Consider the following 21,442-nt stretch of genomic DNA (forward strand, 5'->3'; position numbering starts at 1 on the left):
ACCTCTTTAGGGGACTGTAGTCAACATGAAACTATTGGCGACTAAAGCAGTAGACCAAAACATACCTAAATGACAATTTGAGGTGACATCAGCTGAAAAGGAAAGTCGTTTCAGAGGTGGAGAAAATTATTAGGCTATACTTTGATAAGATTTCTTTCTTTCTTTCTTTACACTGTGGTATAATATATGCTGAATAATTGTGCTAAATAAGATCAAGAAAGTGTATTAAGATGGTAAATGTCTTGATTTCTTGTAAATATTGAGCAACATCAAGGCAGTCTTCTTCCTTAACATAAAATAGTGCAATTTTTCTCACTTTCTTTGTGTTACTCTTCCAGCCTCTCCCCGTCAGTTATTTGCATCACCAATCTCATTTACTCACATATAGGCTCTCCAAGTCTATTTGGTATTCGGTTCTGTGAGTGTTTTAAGGGGCAGCTGTAACCAAGGCAACCCTCCTAGTCAATTTCCCAGTGTCAATTCATATATAAGTAGGATGCAATATACACTGATGTGCTCATGGAATTCAAATGCTTGTCACACAGCAAGCAGTGGCCAGAGAAAATTCCAGCACATGTTTGTGCATGTGAGAGTGTTTCTGTTTATATTATACAGACCAAAAACAAAACGAAAAATCTTTGACTGTGATGATATATCAGTGATGGTTTTCTGTTTAGAGCAGGAATGTTTCTTGGATTTAAAAGACTCAGATAGAACACGTCAAATGTTGGGTTGTTGTGTAATACTAATGCAGTCATTTTTCTGGTACTGTATAAAGCAATGTATGGATGTTATTATTATTATTACAAAGTGGAATACATTAAGTAATACTGTTCTTTTTCGCTCAATTTCACGAGAGTCTTCCAAAACACTTTATTCAAGGTTCAAAGTCCATTAATGAACACCAGATTTACAGTTAAAGGTAAGACAAAGTCACACGATTCACAAGGTTTAAATAATTGAGGGCAGGATTTACTTCATATGTAAAACATGAACACGAAACATCTATTCTACATTTTCTTTGTTTATTTTATGACTGTTAACAAAATTTGAGTTTTGTTTGAGTCTCCTGGCAAACCGAGCTGCTCCAACATATACACTGCTTCTGTCTCTGTCATGTGGTATGGGTCTGACCGCATTTGAATTTGCTCCTCTTCTCTCTCTGTTTGTACTGTACTTTAAAGCCTTTAAATCATTTTTTCTTGATTTACTTTTCCGTTTTCCATCCTTCTGAATGGAGGCCTTTCATGGCGGGTGCCAAACTTCTTGGCAGTCGTGCATCTGTCCATGTACAGAAGAAAGTAACCAGTAAAATAACACACCCTTTGTGCCTCCATCGATCCCCAGAGAAACACATCGTTCATCTGCTGCATTTTGGGACTTTTGCTTAAATAAATGTCTTGAAACCTTAATGAGTGACGTCAGAGAAAGAATTACACCCTATTTAAATACTAAAAAAAAAATAATACCATGTACAATTTTCACACTTAAAATGCAAGACGATGTAAACACAAAGCACAGAAACACAAGGAAAATAAATACCATGAAAGATAAATAAGGCAATACATTTCAGTACAGATAAAAAAGTGCCATCAACACTGAAGTCTTTTTAAACAAAGAACATTTTAAGATGCTCCCTAACTTTGGAAGATTTGTCTTCTATTCAACAGAGGATAATTTGGGGACACTCCCTTGCCTTAAAAGATTTGCCAGATATGCTTAACACAGTCCTCAAATAATCAATTGGATTTTAATATTAAAGTAAACACTTCTTCTTGACCACCAGATCATTCTTAATTTGCTTGGTAACAATCCTTCATATGATTCAGATACTAGCTTTGTTCCAAAACCTAGTGAGCTGCCTCATTGCCTAGATAGGAAGCATTCTTCTTGTCACTGAACTCATTAAGAGATTAAGAGATTTGACATTCTACAATTCTGGACAACACACGGATATTCTTGACATGCAATGATGTTTTCAGTTAGCATGTCATAGCACACATGAAATATTTGGTAAAATAATACTTTTAATAAATTTGGGGTAAGTAAGAAGTAAAGTCTCATGCTCACCAAGGCTGCATGGATTTGGTCAAAAATACAGTAAAATAACTGTTTTCTATTTTAATATATTTTCTAAAAGTAATTTATTGCTGTGATGGCAAAGCTGAATTTTCAGCAGCCATTACTCCAATATTCTGTGTCACATGATTCTTCAGAAATCATTCTAATTTGCTGATTTGGTGCTCAAGGAACATTTATTATTACTATCAATTATGAAAACAGCTGTGCTGATTAATACTTTTGTGGAAAAGGTGCTACAATTTTTTGATGAATAGAGATCAAAAGATCAGCATTTGCTTGAAATCTAAATCTTTTGTAATCATATTTTTACTATCACTTTTAATCAATTTAATGCAAAAATCTTGCTGCACCCAAACTTTGGATCACTCTATATTGATACACTTCTTTAAATGAATTGAATAAAATATAAGTATCAACATTTTTCTTTCGTCATCCCCCATCTTGCATGTATTTTTTTAAACTTGCATGCAGGGAGCTCATTAGGTTTTGAAACAAAGCAAATGTCTGTTAATATGATGCTGTGATATGTACTGTGTATATACTGTATATTGCATGTTTTGCTATATTCTTTTGTTTTGAGCAGCTTTTTAAACACTTGTGATTCGGTCTATGCACTCCTCGGCAGCCTCTGTGCTGAACTCTGCATTCGGCTGCGGTTCTTCCGCCCCCTTCCTTTCTCTCCCCCTCCTCTGTGCCTGTGCCGGTCTGCTCTCTTTCTGTCCTGTTTGTTATGCTTGTGGTTCCCTGATTCCTTGTTGTTGTGACGCTGACTGAGGTCTTTGCAGTGTCGCTCCAGTTTGCCATGGTTGATCAATGCCATCACATCCTGGTACCATGGCTGGGTGGAGACAAGGGTGGAGTGCAGTGTGGGGCTCCACACAATTAAACGAACAGTGACAGCTGTCCAGCGGAATCCATGCTCTTCAAGCTGACAATGATAAATGCCACCATGATTGAGCTCAGCCTGGGGAATGAGGATGCCCCTGTCAATGACAACCAGCTGCTCCCCAGATGTGATCTGGAAGACAGAAGGTTCAAATTTAGAGACATTTTAATATTTGATGATGTTTCTAGAGTGCATGCATGAGTGTGCATGTACCTTATGCTGCTCCAAGCTGTTCTCGCCGATGTCTTTAAACCAGGTGACCGTGGCATGGTGAGATTTGGATAGACACTCCAGATAGGTGCTATTACCCAAGGCAACAACTTGTGTCTTCTCCTCTGCGTCCACCTGAAGACCAGCTGAATAACAATGAATAGAATAAGCCAAATGAAACGAATACATAAATTAAATGAAAGAATTAGGTATTTCAATTACATTTACATTTAAAATTAATAATTTAATAATAATGACAACAACAATTATTATTATAAATAATTAAACTAATGTTTTAAATAATAATGTGCACATGCACGTGGCATTTCTCACATAATAATATTTTATTATTATTATCATTACTATTATAGTTTTAAATAATTGTTGGCCTATGTGTACATGGCATTTCTCACATAAAATTATTTTATCATTATTATTATTATTATCATGTATTTTATTTTATTTTTTAATGAATTATTTTAATGAATTATGAATTATTATATGCATATTATATACACATGGCATTTCACATTATTTTTTATTATTAATTACAATTAAAATTACAAATATGAATTACAAAAATGAATTATATATATATATATATATATATACATACATTTATTATTATCTTTTTTTTTATTATTGAATGTATTATGCATATACACATGGCATTTCACACCACAAGCACTGCATTTTTAAGATTGAAGTACTTTACATTAATTGCAAGTGTTTTTCTAAAGGCCCAAATGGTGACCGTTTATTCAACCTTTCAGTTTCCACCCAGATTTAATGAGCAATGAATGAAATAATAAAAATATATAAATAAAAACAAAACTGACAGTGCTGTTCCAAAGCAGGATGTTTAGCAATAGTAAATGTCTGGTTGCCTGTGTCTCTTACCTCCCTGTCTGACACACTGGTTCAGCGGGTTGCCATCATCATTAACCTGACGAATGTTTCTTCTGCAGACAGGGAGGAATGTTTCAGATCAGATTTATTTCAGATATCCCAAATACCAATGCTTTCCGGTTTCAGTGTACAGGAAACTGCTGATGTAATGGATTGTATCAAACAAGCTGCCCATACAAGTGTGAGATGTGTGTCACCTGCGTGCAGTTGGCATGTAAGGGCTGCAAGAGTGGCCGTCCCAGGTGCAGTATGGGTCTCTAGCGAGACAACATTCAGCGCAGGCTTGGCCGTAAAAATCGCAGTGGAACAGACCCAATTGAACCACACCCTCTGCTGATCCAGCAAACAGCCACTGCTGGAAGTAAAACACACACACACACACATTAATATGGGCGTGTGTGATACTGTTTATCGCTTTTTTTCAGTAAGCAGGAAAACTGGGCCAGAAACGCAAAAATCTAAACCACATTCTCATATACAGCTCCAGAATTACAGAGCTCTTTCCATCCCACATCTTCAGGTTTCAGTGAATGTTTCATGGAACAAATGTGTGAAAACTCACAGTTTCATTTTAAATATCTTCCACCATCTCACGTTGCCATGACGACAAGATGGGAAGGTTTATAAAAGGGTGTCGGTGTATCTTACATGTATATGTTTGTGTATGTCTGCTTCCAGTGATGAACATGGTACCTTTTTTTTGGACAGCGTCATGGCAGTGATTGGTGACTTGTTCTGTTGAGTGACAGGAGATGAGCAGTTAATGCTTCAAGCTCAAAAGTTCATCCATATGAATCTGGAATGTTAAAGCTGGAGAGATTTTACCTTAAAAACCTGCAGCTGTTCCAGAGTGATCTCCTGATTCTGTCCGTTGGCTTTAGGCAGGTGAATTGCTTTCAGAACCAGGCCCGAATCTGAATACAAACATACAATACACACAATATTTACAAACTAAATAGACAGGTCTGTCAAAAATTCAGCAAACCTAATTTACTGTAGAATTCACCACAAACACACACCTGTACCAATGAACAGCACGTCATATTGTCCATCCACCGCCTCCACTCTGTCCACAAGGAGGCGGGTCAGTTTATAAGCCACGCCCACTCTGATTAGCAAAGGATGACGTCCGAGAGGATGTACCACTTCCTGCATTAAAGTATGTGTGCGGCTAAAAAAGATGACCTCATCAGGATATTCCCTTGTTGATTTGAACCCTCCATATGTGCTGCTGGGACACTGAAGATTGACAGAAAACTCAGTATTATGGTCCAGAATTAGATTTTCACCTGATTGATTTTAGTTTTTAGTCTTTTCTTTTTATTATAATCAAAGAAAACGATTAGAATTTTAATATAGTCCGTAATCATAAAAATAAAAAATCTTCTTATCGTATGGGAACACTCACTGTGCCAGGTCTAGGATAGGGAACTCTGCCTGTATATTCTGTCCACTTGTACTGCTGACCCTCCCTATGAAGGAAATTTCCTTTAAAAGCTCTAATAATGTCCTGCATGCGGTAAACACACACAGCGGATCCATTCAAGACATTGCTGTTGGGAGAGGAAACAAACACACATTAAAATAGAAACATGAATTATTAATTGATTGAGAGATATACTGTAAGTAGACAGGATCAACTAGCAATCACAATGTATCAAAACAACAGAATTCATCTTATTCAGTTCACCTACATGCTTTTCAACAGACATAAATCCAATTAAAACCAAGCTTTGGTGGCACAAATGAAAGTGGCAATTCAGTTCAAGCGTGAAGCCAGTCGCCAGTAAGGCACAGACTCCTCGGTGAGGGTAAAATGTCACCTGATCTGAACTGAATTGAATCTGGGTCTGCCGTGAAAGCTACAGTCTACGAGTCTCTGAGAGATTTAACACACTCAGTGGAACAGCTCAGCAGAGAGCAATAACACTGTCACTCTTTCCATACAGCTTTTTCTATATCCATGCTTCATTGTGCACTCCACCCTGCGCAACCCTCTCCAAAACCTTAGGCAGACACACACATTTTCACAAAGATAGATGAAGGCATATGCTATTTGACATAGCTGATGTAAAATTGGTTCAACTTCTAATGTGTTATGGGTGCATCATTAATGTCATCTTAGGCCAGCTGGAAAGTATGACTCAGTAATACTGCAATTTTATCCACACCCTTAACCACATACATACACAGGGCTGTCATGATGTGCACGTTGCTCTTTTCCATACAATTAAAGTGAAGGGTGATCAGGGGCCATCAAGCTCCAAAAACGACAAAACAGCATTATAAAATTACCACTACAGTAGTAACTTCACTTCTGAAGCCATACAATTACTCTGTGAGCAGAACAGACTGAAATGTAAGTTGTTCTGTTATTCACTGAAAATCATAATCATAATTTTCAAATTTAGTGACTGATGATTGGTTACAAGTCATATGTGTAAAACAGCTATTTAAAACAAATGTGTGTGTGTGTGTGTGTGTGTCTTCAGTGTCACATAATCCTTTAGAAATCATTCTAATATGCTGATTAGCTGTCACTTTTGATCCTTGCTGAATAACATTAATAAATTAATTTATTTCTAAAAAGATTTTACAGATATTTTAAAAAATTTTGTTTTGAATTGAAAGTTTCTTAATTTATTATTAAAATTGATTAATGTAGAACAGCTTAAATTTCAAGACTTTTTCTCAGACAAGTCTTTTAAACAGCTTTAGAAGACCTGGAATGTAACACATAAGTCATATGGACTAATTTGATGGTGATTTTTGTCATTTTTGGAGCTTGACAGTCCCTAGTCACCATTCAGGGTTTTTTTTAATGGAAAAGAGCAGCACCAACATTCTGCTAAACATCTCTTTTCGTCTCAAAGGATTCAAGGACAATCTCAAAGGATTGTTTTTTTAAAGAAAGTGAAATGAGTAAATGACAGAAATGTACTTTTTAATGTCTATGTTTTTGGTCTCCAAATGTGATTTATTACAGTGAAATGTTTAAAATCTGATTCCAAGTAAATTTGTAAGAGTCACCTGGTAGTGGTGAAGAGCCCATAGATGAGGGGGTTCTTTTTGTCCTTTTCCCGCTGAATGAAAATATCCTCTACAGAAAAACAGAAAACAGGTTTAGAATATTACACATGCTTTGTGCTTCAGTCAATGTAAATGAGAAAGAGTGTGTGTGTGTGTGTGTGTGTGTGTGTGGTCTCTAGTTTCCTCTCAAGGCTGTATAAACTCATGAAAATAATATTTACCTGTCACACTCTTTTTCTCATACAAACAAACGTGTATAACGCAGCATTTTTGTAGTTTCATTTCTGTTCACAAACACACACATACACACACACACACACACCTATATCTTCACAATAAACTTGTGCTGTTGGGGGTATGCTAGATCATTTTTGCATTCTCACATTCCAGCCATGTCAGATATGATCAAACGCCTTATCAAATCAAACACACATACACACACTCAAGATGGTGGTTCTCAACTGGTTTTGATTCAGGACCCAACTTTTACACTGGACAATAAGTGATGGCCTAAAACAATAAAAAATATTTTTTTAAACTATAAAAGTCAACAAAAATGTAACATGTAAATGACCATGAACTTCATAGGCCAAACAATATGCAAGAGTGGGGTCAATATGACTGCTTTTTTTAAAAAGAAATGAATGTATGTATTTAGTAAGGACATTAAATTGATCAAAAATGACAGTAAAGAATTTTACATTGTTACAAAAACATTCTATTTCAAATAAACACTGTTCTTTTGAACTTTAATTTATAAAAGAATCCTAAAAAATTTTACCGTTTTGACAAAAATATTAAACAGCACAACTGGTTTCGACATTGATAATAAGGAATGTTACTTGAGTACCAAAAAACAGCATATTAGATTGATTTCTGAAAGATCTTATACTCTAATTTTGTTCAAATAAATGCAGCTTTGGTGAGCATAGGAGCATTTTTTTAAAAAAGCATTAAAATATCTTAGCGAGTTTGATCAAATAATAAAAGAAATGGGGCACAACCCACCAGTTGGAAACCACAGTGTTAAACATTCACGCTACGTGGATATGCTTTTGAAACCTGAGATAGATTTACTGACTCTTGTAAACTGTTAAAAACTGAGAACATAAACTAGATCAGTAGCCTACTATAAAATGGTTGAAATCTTTATTACACACAGCTCTGGGCTAAAACCACACACATAAACACAACGCTCCATTTTCCCTCATATTTAACACACAAACCAAAAGAATCCCTTTAATTAAGCATTCACACTCCCTCTTTCCCTCTCAATCCCATTACTATCCCTCATTTCTGTTCAACCTCCCCTCTCTCTCCTTCAGATTGTTTTCACTACCCCCTATTCCCTGGCTCTTCTTCTCTTTCACTTTTGCAGGGACGCTATAGTTGTGTCAATTTCATCCAACAAAAGCTTTTGTTCTCCTTGAGGGCAGATAGTTTTGTCTGCCCTGCACTTGTTGACACTTCTCTATCCTGCCCCTATCCGTCCTTATCCCTCCTAACCTCCGACTCTCCTGCTCTCCTCCCTCATCCTCATCCTGAGGTAGCCAGTAGATTATGTGGAAACAGGATGGGGGTGCCACCGTAGACGTGAAAATGCACACACACAGATACTGGCAGCCTTCAAAACATTCAGCAGACCACCAAGACAAATGGCACATGCACTTGTGCACTAAGATATATTTATCATCATGTGGTTCAAAAATGTAAAACATTCAGTGTGAACTCAAGAAAATTAGGTCACTTTGTGACAAAACTTCTGTATATAACCATAAGGAATAATATCCTAAAGTACTCATTAGGTGTTAATTAGTGTTTACTATCTGTGTTGAAATATATAACATTAAACTGTTTAGAGCCAATATGTATGTAAATACCAATTGTCCTTCTCTCCATCAAAATCAATTTATAAAGATTTCTGAAGGATCTTGTAAGACTAGCTATGTCTCAAATTTAACTTATGTGCAAAACTGGAATATCGCATAAAACATTAAAGCACTGTTTCCCTCCAACGAGTCAAAGAGAACAAAATCGTTTCCTGATAAACTGGCACTATATATATCACCCAAAAAAAAAGTAGGAGAAGCAACTTAATACAATAATTTTCATATATGATGAATTACTTCAGAGCAAGCAGACGAAACACTATTTTTTTCGGAGGTAGATGCCTGCTGTTTGGGAACATAGTCGTGTAATAAAATTATACAAAAATACTTTGATGAAAGACTTTGCTCAGGCATTTCAGAAAAACCAAAACAACATTTCAAATGCTGTGCAACAAAATCGGTCCACTGGTTAGTCAAGTTATCCTGTCTCATCGTGAAAAGTCACAAGCCTTTTTGATGCGCATGGTGGAATTTATTCGGTAAATGTGTTTCCGTCGTAGTTTTATGCGCATTTTTTGTTATCGGTTAAAACGTTTATCCTACTCAATTGTGCGCATACATTTTTATGTGCATTTTTAGAATTTATGCACATCTTGGCATTTCCATCCAGCGGTTTTTTATGCGATATTAAAAAATGCGCATAAAAATAGGTGGATGGAAACATAGCTTTGACAACTGGAGTAATGGCTGTTGAAAATTCAGCTTTGCCATCACAGGAATAATTACATTTTAAAAATTTATGCAAATAAAAAACAGTTATTTTAAATTGTGATAATATTTCGCAACATTGCAGTTTTTACTTTTTAAAAAAAAATCAAAAATCTTCCCTACCCCAAACTTTTGATCGGCACTGTACATGTACACACACACATAAACACAAAGCTTTCAAAACTAATCTAGCTGAATTTCAGCTAATAAACACACCAACTCAGTGAATCAACTGAACATTATTTAAAATCCAAAACATATCATACACTAATTCAGTTCAGCTTCAAAATCACAGCCACAGAAACTGGCAGCATCACCTCCACACACACAAACACAGACATTATCTAAACTTATTTACACCAAACCGTGACGCATAGTGGAGTACCTTCAATCTTGCATACCAAAACACACGCCAGACGATTTTTTCTTAAAGATCTAAAGCTGCATCTGTTCCATATTTCTCAATATCTTACAATTCTAACTCTACTCTTCCAGAAACCTGGCAGTTCTCAACTTGTATCGGACACATCAAATCGTCAGTTTATTCACGTTTCTTTATACAATCTATAAACTCGCTATTCCTGATTCACATTCACTGACTGCAGTGTGGTCTGGCCCATCATAGCTATGGCAAGATGAGGGTCCCTGATGCAGGGGGAGATTATAGGAGATGTAGTGCTTTAGAGGCCATAGAGCACAATGTAAACAAGACAGAGAACAGAATTCTCATAGATTACCACCATAGGGCAGCTAAGATGAGATGCATATTCACATTACAGCATGCTTACATTATATAATCATCAGAAAATGTTTACAGTCACAAGTAAACATTGTGTTAACCAACCAGAACAAAGCAGTTTTGGATGTTCTAAATACTTTGGCAGGCTAAGAAATAAACACATTTCACAAGTCCCTAACACTTGAACATAACTGTGGATGTGCACTGAGTTAAACAAATTACATAAACTCAGCTGTTTAAAGATTGCCATGGCACTGGACAATGAATAGTTCCTTTCAGAGCCGCTTGCAGATTTGATAAAGTAGCCAATATGGAATATATTCCAATATGGAACCCATTCTTGATTTCTGATTATTGCTTGTTTTATATCATATTTGGGTGGAATAGTTTAGGGGACGTGCTATCTTCAATGTAGTCGTCACTGATAACTGAGATGAACATCTCAACGTACTGTATGTGCTGTAACGTGTATATCTTATAGATATATAAGTATGAGACTACAGTAAAACTTCAGTCAGAATGAGGATTGAAGAATTGTTTATTCTATGCAAGGTCTTTGTTTACACAGACTGATTGATAAGAAACCGGTTTCTGTCTGAGTCTGTGTGTGGTGTGGTGTGTGTATGTGTGTATGTGACTCTACTGATAAACTTTGTTCCATAAATCAGGGAAGTTTGGGCATATGACACACACACACAGCATCAACAGCATAAATTATATTCTAAAATATGTACAAGGTTATCTCAAAGCCCTGTTTAATTTGAGAGATTATGCTTAAACTTTGATTAGGTAATCAAGTGGGAGTGAAATGTTTTTGTGTGTGACATTTATCTGAAGGTGTGTGTATTACTCACGGAGTTTGTCAAAGTGTGTCTGTATGCCGTCGGGTCCTGGTACGGAACAAACAATACGAGTTTTCTGAAAGGTGCTCCATTTATGAACCAGACTACGCTGACCACCAATATCATTCTGAAAAAGAGAGAAAGAGATATAAACACACCAATGTAGTACCATACTACAATACTACATACAGTAATACCATGTTTTTTTGCACATGTACCACGTTACTACCATATTTTTTGGACATGTACCACAGTAATATCATGTTTTTGGATATATACTATGCTAGTACCATGATTTTTAGACGTACTAGGTTAATACTGTGGTTTTTGGCATGTTCTTTGATGTAGATGTAAATACCCTATTAAATGAATATGGTAATCATTATATTCAATAACATACACAAAAGGTATTAACATCTGATACTATCCCTTTAACATGGTACCACTACAGTACTTTTTGTAAGTTTATTAATAATTTTTTGTGATATCAAAATGACAAAAAAATCCACCAGACAGAAATTTCAATGAAAAAATAATTCATTTGATTTCTGCTTTGGATATTCTGTTTGGAACACTTTTTATTTCACTAAAAATTAAGTGTATTTTAATTACTTCAAGAAAATACTATATTGTTTTATTTCTAATAGCATCTTTTATTGTAATAAAAATACATAATACCAATACTAATACATTTTACTAATATTACATTTATTTTTATTTCTGTATGTAACACTTTTGCATTTTAATAAAAACCGTAAGTATATACTATATAATTCTGTCAATATTTCATATGAAAATGACAGAAATCCACCAGAGGAACAGTCAGAGACATATCACCCAGAACATCCTATCAGATTCACAAAGGTGGTCATACAGGCACAGGAGCCACACAAGTGCAGTTAGGCATGTAGGAACACACTATTAGATACCTTGCAGACACGAGCCACTCTAGAATAGAGGACCTTCCCAGCAGCCCCCTCTGCTTCCTGGGCGCGCTCAGTAAAGAACACATACACCTTATCATCCTCCTCATTATCACTCTCTGACATCTCTGCAACATGTACGAATTCAGCGCCTGGAGAGAGCGAGAGAGACAAAAATACAGTTAACTAACACATAGGCCTACATCTGTTATTGTGTAAACAATATGGTCCAATTTTCTTGTGTTTAACTGATAGAACACACTGCATCCTTAATTGCTGTCAACAACCTGGTGAGTGTGTTTTTGTAAGTGTGAGAGTAAGTGTTAGTTAGCTCAGGTGTATGTGTGGTTGTACATGCACATATCACCTTGCAGCCATGTAGAGTCGTATTGTTCGGTGCGAATCGCATGTCGCTCCCCCAGACTCCGAATAAAAGCAGTATCATGGCTTAGAAAGTCAGATGAGATGCCAGCGTACAGCTCTCCATCTGAACAAACATGCATGAAGATTTCGATCAGAGTTACACTGGCATGTTCTCACACAAACAGACAAACTACACACAAACTATAAACATACTGTCTTACCTATGATGGTGGTAGCTGTTCTCTGGTGAGGATCGTAAGGACATTTTCCCTTCCCTGATTCAGTGTCTTCATACTGCAGCATTTGTTCCTCGGCCTGAAATTCCCATTACATTGTTTACCGTTCAAATTGCTTATTTTTGCTTATACTAATTAATCCTTTAACGATGTCTTGGTCTGTATGAAACGTTTTTATGTTAATAATAAAAAAAATATCTAATTATTATTCATTATTTTAATTATCTCAAAATATTTTTTGTTCTGTATGAAACTTTTTTATTTTAATTAAAAAGTATACTTTAATTATTTTAAATAAATAATGTTTATTTTTTTCTGTTTGGATATGTAACACCTTTTAGTTTAATTTAAATAATTAAGAATATTTTAATTATTTTGATTTTGTTTTACTTTGTTTAGATATGTATGAAAAACTATTTTTATTTTATTAAAAAAAATTTAGTTTTTTATTTTAATAAATTATATTTAATTACTTTTTCTTTAAAAACTACAAGATGAATGCACAGCATACTACATGCTGCAAAAGGAAGAGTTTATGTGAAAGAGATGCATGCATGGGAAATGTAGTCCTTTACCCTGAGGAAGAGGTTGGTGGGGATGAAGGCACAGCGAGGGTTGAACGCTCCAGTCCCACAGGCGTAAAGATGTGTTTGGTTATACAGCTCTAACACACGCAGAAAGTTTGCACAGTCCGTCTGTGACATAAAAAGAAAACTATCACAGTGAGGATTGAATTTATTTTGTCTGTAATTAAACAGTTCAAGAAAAGCTCTCTAAATAAGCTGCATTTCATAAAATTATGTTTTACCTGCAGGTTTTTTGCCGCCATTATACAGTTCTGGATCCGATCTGGGCTTGCAGGCCAGTAAATCTGAAATACAGCACACATATTAGACACACACAGATGTGAATCTAATCTGGTGCACAAGTCTGCATAAAAGCTCCTTTTAGTCATATTAAATGTTGATGCATATGAAGAGCTCATTTGCAAAAACAGATAACAACTCATAATCAAGTTTTTTCATTGTGCATTCCAATTAATCTCAATCAAACTGCAGTTGAGTTATTTTGATTAGGTTAACTAACACATACTGCTAACTAACACAATAAAACACAATAAGAACATGATAACATAATAAAAAACATGATTTTTGAAAATTTAAAAAAGTTATCTGTTTTTGCAAATAAACTCTTCATATGCTGATTTCATCATGTAGCATGTGAGGAATTACAGTTGAATGCCACCCTGGCATTACTCAGATGAAATCATTATGAATACACACTAAGTTATGCAGACAAGCAGGGATGGGCTCACACACACACACACACACACACTTATTCACACAGACTTTCACACTCACAGCATGCAACAAAAGTTTGTTTGAAAACCAATCATACACAAATCATGTTTTTCAATTTCAATGCGAATGGAAAATGTTTTTTAGCCTGGGACAAATTTCTGCAGTTAAGAATCTGCTAGTAAAAGCTTTCTTGTTTGATACTACAGCATGTTTGGGTGAACTAAACTATCTCTCTAAAATTCTTCTTATTTACTACTCTCAGCTTGCTTTTTTCCATATAATGAAAGTGAATGGTGACCAGGGACTGTCTAGCTCCAAAAATACCATAAAAATACTATAACATGAGTTCATTTGATTTCTATATGATATATTTCAAGTCTTCTAATGCTATCATAGTTTTGTGTAAAATACAAGCTCTTTATGGTGGTTTTTGATGTCCTGAGCGTCACAGCCCACACTTTCATTGTATGGAAAAGAGCAGCATTAACATTTTGTTAAACATCTCCTTTTGTGTTACACATAAAAAAGAGAGAACATAATGACAGAATTTCCCTTATTTAAGAATATGAGGAATACATGCGAGCCTGTGTGTTTGGGTGTGTACATACCTTGCGGGGGGTTTGAGTAATATCATCCAGGCTGGTGGACAGCAGGTGGTCTTTCATGCCGATGTAAAGACGACGACCATCTTCATCTGGCAGCAGAGAGTTCAGATCCCCAGCAGGCACAGAGAGAGACATGAGCCTGCCGCTTCGCACCAGCTCTAATACAGAGAGACAGAGAGAAAGTGAACAGATTATTTCATACATTTCTATTATGAGGAGACCCTCGCGGCTGAATTTGGCAAATATGCGGCATTGCTGTTTTCCATCACAACTCCTTTATTTCTGACAGGCCAATAAAGGAAATTAATTTCAGCTTTATTGTTTTTTATGGGAAAGGAAAAAACAGAGAATGAGGGTTTCTTTCTGCCATGCAACAGAGGGTGAATTTCTGAAGACTATTGTGGTCAGTTTACAATAGAATTACAATGAATGAGGCTGTCAAGATCTAAAATAGCCATATCATAAAATCTAAAATCTACAACTCATGTGCTATATCCCAATTCCTCTGAAGTTGTATGACAGCTTTATGTGTGGAACAGACTGAATTTTAAATTAGCATTCAGTGGAAATAACTGAAAACTCAATGGCTCAATGATCCAGTTCCATTAATTAAGAAGCCCACTGGAGGAGAAGAAGATCAGTGAATAATGACTTAAATTTGACCTCTTTTTCTTACACAAAGCTATCATATGACTTGGAATATAGAGCATCATGCAGATGTACTCTTTCACTTTTGCATCCTTTTTAAAACCTTAAAGCTCCAGATGCAACCAAAACATCTCCTTTGTGCTCCGTGGAAGACATAAAGCCAAACCACAGGTTTGAAACAACATGAGGATGAGTAAGTGATGATCGAATGTTTATTTTTGTGGATAAACTATTTCTTTAAATACATTTAAAGCTGTCCACCAGAGTAACATTTTATTCTGTACTTTTCCTAAACACAATGAACTCATATAAACCCATATGTTGACCAGACAGTCTCACCTTTGGGCAGAATAACCTGTTCAAAAATATGAACAGCCGATGAGACAGACAGAGATAAAATAACGCATGAGATGAATAGAATAGACAAAAAGATTGAAAACATGCCTTGAATCATAGGAAATCAATTAATTACAGTGAGAGTGCAGCAGATAATATTGTAATACACCAAAAAAAAGAAAGAAAAAAACAAAATGCAAATATTATATTGAGTTTGCATCTTGATCTCTCATTTAAAATATTCTCTCACTCACCCACACACACTAAAAAAATGCAGCTGTCACGAGGGACATGCACACAATCTGTCACAGCCTGAAACCTCACACACACATTCCTGGCTCTTTCGTAGTGGCACCATTGCCCCCTTTCTGCCCCCAGCTGCTGTGGTAACAAGGGTGTGTATGTGTGTGTGTGTGTGCTAAAATCACTCTGATGGATTACGGGCTGGTATTCCACCTGTCTCAAGTGTGTTTAACAGGAAGAGAGGGAGATTTCATGACTAGGTGGTCTAGAACCTGGTAGCCCCAGACTGTAATCAGTTTGACTCATGACCTTTTTAGCCATAAACAAAATTAGACAAACAGTGAGACATTCTGGTCTTACACAATTAGTACAGCAACAATTGTCGTTTTTCGGTCTTACACACACACACACATGAACACAAAGTGAGTCACAAGCCCTTCTGTCCATCATTCTATGACCAGCTGAGGGTATATTTAGCCACATACAGACCTAGCGCTGTATATTTAACCACACACAAGCTGTGAGCGTGTATCTGAACATTAGATTACCTCAGTCATGAGAGAGACTGATGTGGAATTACTCGATTAGTGCAAATATGAAGCGTGTGACAAAGCTAAGAAACATTAGCTAACTTTTACATAAACATGCACATGAGTGCAAGAGCGCACTAGCAACAACGTGTAACGTTAGGTTAAAACTGGTATAAATCGTGTTTTATGATTATTCACATTCTTCATTTTATGGATACCAAATTTACTGTGAATGTGAGTTTCCGGTCTGTATTCAGTGTGATTTTAAAAAAAGACAAGACTCAACTGCTGCAGTCCGATTCGTGAACAAATGACTCTTTCGACTCGGTTCTTTTCGTGAATAATTACGACGCACTGTTTGAATCGGTCTGAAACTATCTTGCACTGAAACACTTGTTGTTAGCTAAAACTAAAACTGTTACAAATTGTTTTTGTAATTTGGGATAAAAAAATAAAATGTAAATATTAGATGAAAAGCATTAAATTTGACATGTTGCCTTTATAACTAAAATAAGTATTAAAATTGGCTGTCTGACACACTATGCGACTCTAGCTTGGAGTAAACACACACACACACACACACACACACACTCTCTCTCTCTCCTTCAGTCGTCTCTTATCATTCATTAAAATTACTCAAATTAAAACTGAAATCAATATGTTAAAGAAAAAAGAAATATAAAAAATAAAAACTACTAAAAATTACAAAATTGCTAGAAAAAGAAAAGAAAATATAAATATTAAAACTAATTTAAAATATTAATAAATACTATAGTATATAGATAATGCTAACATAATGCATTCGCTGAAAGAGATTCTTTTCATAAGCAAACAAATTGAACATTTAATTGAACTGAATCAAGAGCTTGTGAATTAATTGTAATTGAATCCAACTGAATTAAAATGGGTATCAAATGTAATGTGTATTGTGTAAAATGGACTTCCAAAAACCTGTTCACAAGCACACACCTCTCTACCACACGTGTAGATGGAGGTATGTTAAGGTGTATTGTATTGGGCACAACTTTTTCCATAGTAGCCTACAGGCAGACAAGAACAAACAGTCCACACTTCCTGTGCAAATTGAGTTATCAGCTATTACTTCTCAATCCACCAGCTGGCACGTTCATATGTGTGTGGTAGAAATGTTAACAGGTGCGACTATAAGTCTGTGACGGAAGAACACAAGGCTCATGTATAAACACACAGACAGCTAAAATAAACTGGGTGAACACACACTGCTGTGTTCTGGAATTTCTCAACTCTCCATCAGTCAGACCTACTAACCATGACCTATGGCCTGGGCTGAATATGAGTATACATCATAATTATAGCACTCAAATGCACAGACACACACACTTGGTAGAAGTTAGAGTGCATAATTGATTGATGCTGGTGTTAGTTATAATCACACCTTCTGAAGGCCAATCAACTGCAAAGTGACCAATCAAAACTGACCAGCTGGAAAATACATTTTATAGATCTGCTGGACATATTACTGGATATCTAATTTCACTTATATCCAGTGGCACAAAATTCTCAGTGTGTGTGTGTGTGTGTGCTACTCAAGAGCTGTCATTTATCATCTCATCAGGGAAATCAAGCCAAAATGAGCTGGATAATAATCAACCACCAGCCGTTCCCTTACACAAACACACACTTGTGCTCTACTGCGTGAATGAAAGGCTAATTGGGTAATTAAAAGATCCAAGTAAACACAACACACACATTCATACAGATGTGCACAGATTAATTATGTACCCCTAAAACTTTCTAAACACAAACATTTCACCCACACATACACACACACACACACACACACACACACACACACACACTCTCTCTATTTTCTCTCACATTCACTCTCAGTCGTCCCTGATGTGCAGAATGGTGTGACAGACCAACGAATGTATCTGTGCAGGGTTTTCTAGGTCATGGAGAAACACAACCAGTTTCAGTCTACACAATGTCACACATGATATACCCCTGTTGAATCACGGCCGATTACAATTGGGTTAAAGAGAGAGAAAGAGTTTGCATGGAGCATAATAATTAATAATTAATAATTTGTTACATTTATATAGCGCTTTTCTAGGCACTCAAAGCGCTTTACATAGTAAGGGGTGTATCTCCTCGTCCACCACCAGTGTGCAGCATCCACCTGGATGATGCGACGGCAGCCATATTGCGCCAGAACGCCCACCACACACCAGCTTACTGGTGGAGAGGAGACAATGATGAAGCCAATCAGTAGAAAGAATAGAAAGTCTTTCATTCAGCATAGAAAGACTGAATGTTTGTGTGATTGTGGTCCACAAGGATAGTAAAACCTGAAATTATCCACAGTGTGGAAAGAAAATAGTTTAATAAACATACTAAATAATTTATTCTGGGTTGAAAGAATAAATGCAGAAAGTTTTCATAGAAAGAGCTCAACAGAAAAGCAATAGAAGTCAATGGAAAGTCAGTAGTTTCATCTGAGCGTTGTCCTATGCAGACCAACAGAACATTAGTTCAATTAATTATGGTAACATAATTGAATCAAGTCAGAATGACTCAAGTCTTCTTAATTATTTAAAATTATATTGTTTTAAAATAATATGAATAATAATAATACAACCTGAAATAATTTACATTGTAGGAGGAAAATGTCATAATAAACATACCAAATAATGTCTGAATTAAAATGTTAAAAGCAGAAAGGTTTGTGTGAGGGTTATGAGATTGAAAACACCTATATATCAACAGGAAAGTCAGTTGCCTCACCTGAGTGTTGAAAGTGCAGTCGTGGTTGTGATGGTCTCCATGCGTCTGTTAGAGGTGCCGCCAGTAAAATTAAGCAGAAGAGAGCCAGCATCCTGCTCATGGCTGTCTGACACACACACACACTATGCGACTCTAGCTTGGAGTAAACACACACACCACACACTCTCTCTCTCTGCGTGCTCTGCTCAGAAATATCACACACACGAATGGTGTCTACCTGATGTCAGCATCACACACCTCTGCGTAAGTGTGTGTTTGTGTGTGCAGTGCAGTGCAGTGTAATATAATCCTACTCAGGTCAGTGTTGCAGCAGAATCCTCTGTTGGTCTGTCTTCTGTGTTTATAATATTGCCGGCTGAGTTTGTCTTTGTTTTGTTCACTCTGTTATTGTCTTGCCCTCTGCATCTCTCTGCATCTTTTAACTCTTTCTGATCTCCCTCTCTCCTTCAGTCGTCTCTTATCATTCACTCCTTTCTTTCAAACACTCCCCTGCTGGGAAGGAGGGAACTGTCCCAATTGTGCCCACCCCTCTCTCGCTCTCTCTTTCTTTCTATCCATCTCTCCCTCCCTCCCTCTCTGTGCATATCTTTTTTTAAGAATAAGACAGCTGCTGAATGTGAATCTCTCTTAGGATTCATTTGCTTAATGGCTGTTGAAATCTCATTTTGGTCTTGTTTATGCACACACACACTCAACACACTCCAATTAAATCTAACAGCATCAGAATTAATGGTAGCTGAATCAGGTCACATAAACAATTAACAAAAAGATCAAAAGAATAAGAAATTGAGAATGTACCCCCCCCTCCACACACACACACACACACACACACACACACACACACTGGAGGATCATAGTTCTTTACTATTATGAAAATATCACTGAGCTCATAAGAGATGCAAGTGTGTGGAGTTGGCTCCCTCTAGCGACTAAACGAGGATTATTGTTTAATACACCACCCCTCATTACAAGAAGTAAAATTAAGAAAATTCTCAAATAAGACGCCACAGTTCACTTAAACCCTGTACAAATTACACCGAGGGGGCTTTTTATTATCCTAAAGGGGTTTTTTTGCGATAATGACTGGACAACTGTATTTTATTCTGCTTAATTCACGGCTACTTAATAAATAGGACATGAAATATTGTTTTGAGTTGAAATGGTTATCCTGTTTGTATATTAACGTGCACACAAATAGAGCAATATAACACAAATAGAGCAAAAACCTTACAATACTAACTGTTTTACATAGGCCTATTAATCTGCATCCAGGTTCATTTTTCTATGGCTAGCTAAAATACATAAGCAATCGTCAAATTTAAATCCCCTCTTATCCTTTAGCCTACCTGTTTCTTGTTCTTTTGAGAGATGATTGCTTTCTTTTCTTCTCGAGCTTCTGTCATTAGTGCTGAAAGATTACCATTCATTTACTATGGAAGTATCGCCAAGTCCAAAAGATTATGGAATAGTTTTTTAGTGCAAGAATTTCAGGAAAAGGGCGAGCGTCACTATACAGCTGGATTGAGCAGGAAATTAAGCCTATCTATAATTTAAATGAGAATCCCACTAAATATGCAGCACACGCTAATATACTTAATTTAACGTCAAAAGTTAAGAGCATTATACAATTTAAAACTACATTTCTATGACGATCATAGAGTGGAAATTAGAAGTAGAATGATTATGATTATTGGCCACCAGGTGTCGGTGTTGTATAAATCTAGTTTTTGTGATTTAAAAACAGTTGAACAGTTAAAAAAGTTTACATTTTAGTCACTTGTTTTTGTTTTTTGGAGGTAATTTACAGTACAGTTGTACACAACATATCAATGTAATCACACAGACAAACAATAAATAGCCTATATACATACATAAAATGATCTTTTCGTGTCTCAGTGGGACATCAGTCCATGAAAAGACTAAAGGGAATGTGGTCTTACTATATTGGATGTGATGATGTATTGGATGTGAGGGTTTATTCATGATGCTTAAGAGTTTGAACAGCATCTTCCTCTTGGGCACCACCTTCAGCGAGTTCAGTTTAGCCCCCAGGACAGAGCCTGCCTTCCTCAGCATTTTCTCTACCCTGCATCTTGCCCTTTAATGCTGTTAAAGGACACCACTGCATAGAAACAGCGCTTTCTACAACAAACCGATAGAACATAATTTGTTATGGTACTGTAGAAGTGCATAGGA

At 36.2% G+C, this 21,442-nt stretch overlaps 1 protein-coding gene across 1 annotated transcript; it reads right to left on the reverse strand.

The window, feature by feature from the left end:
- Positions 1–842: 842 nt before the first annotated feature.
- LOC306848042 (semaphorin-3ab-like) lies at positions 843–19,701 on the reverse strand. The gene is made up of 17 exons (XM_079382356.1): positions 19,247–19,701; positions 14,727–14,881; positions 13,626–13,688; positions 13,393–13,512; positions 12,803–12,896; positions 12,586–12,705; positions 12,225–12,370; positions 11,308–11,422; positions 7,118–7,187; positions 5,496–5,640; positions 5,107–5,326; positions 4,913–5,001; positions 4,781–4,822; positions 4,285–4,442; positions 4,079–4,140; positions 3,182–3,324; positions 843–3,100 (listed from the first exon to the last, which is right to left on the reverse strand). The coding sequence occupies exons 1-17, from the start codon at positions 19,344–19,346 to the stop codon at positions 2,690–2,692; spliced, it is 2,253 nt and encodes a 750-aa protein (XP_079238482.1). The 5' UTR covers positions 19,347–19,701; the 3' UTR covers positions 843–2,689.
- Positions 19,702–21,442: the final 1,741 nt, after the last annotated feature.

Source organism: Barbus barbus, assembly GCF_936440315.1.
Source record: "Barbus barbus genome assembly, chromosome: 28".
Taxonomy (NCBI): Eukaryota; Metazoa; Chordata; class Actinopteri; order Cypriniformes; family Cyprinidae; genus Barbus; species Barbus barbus.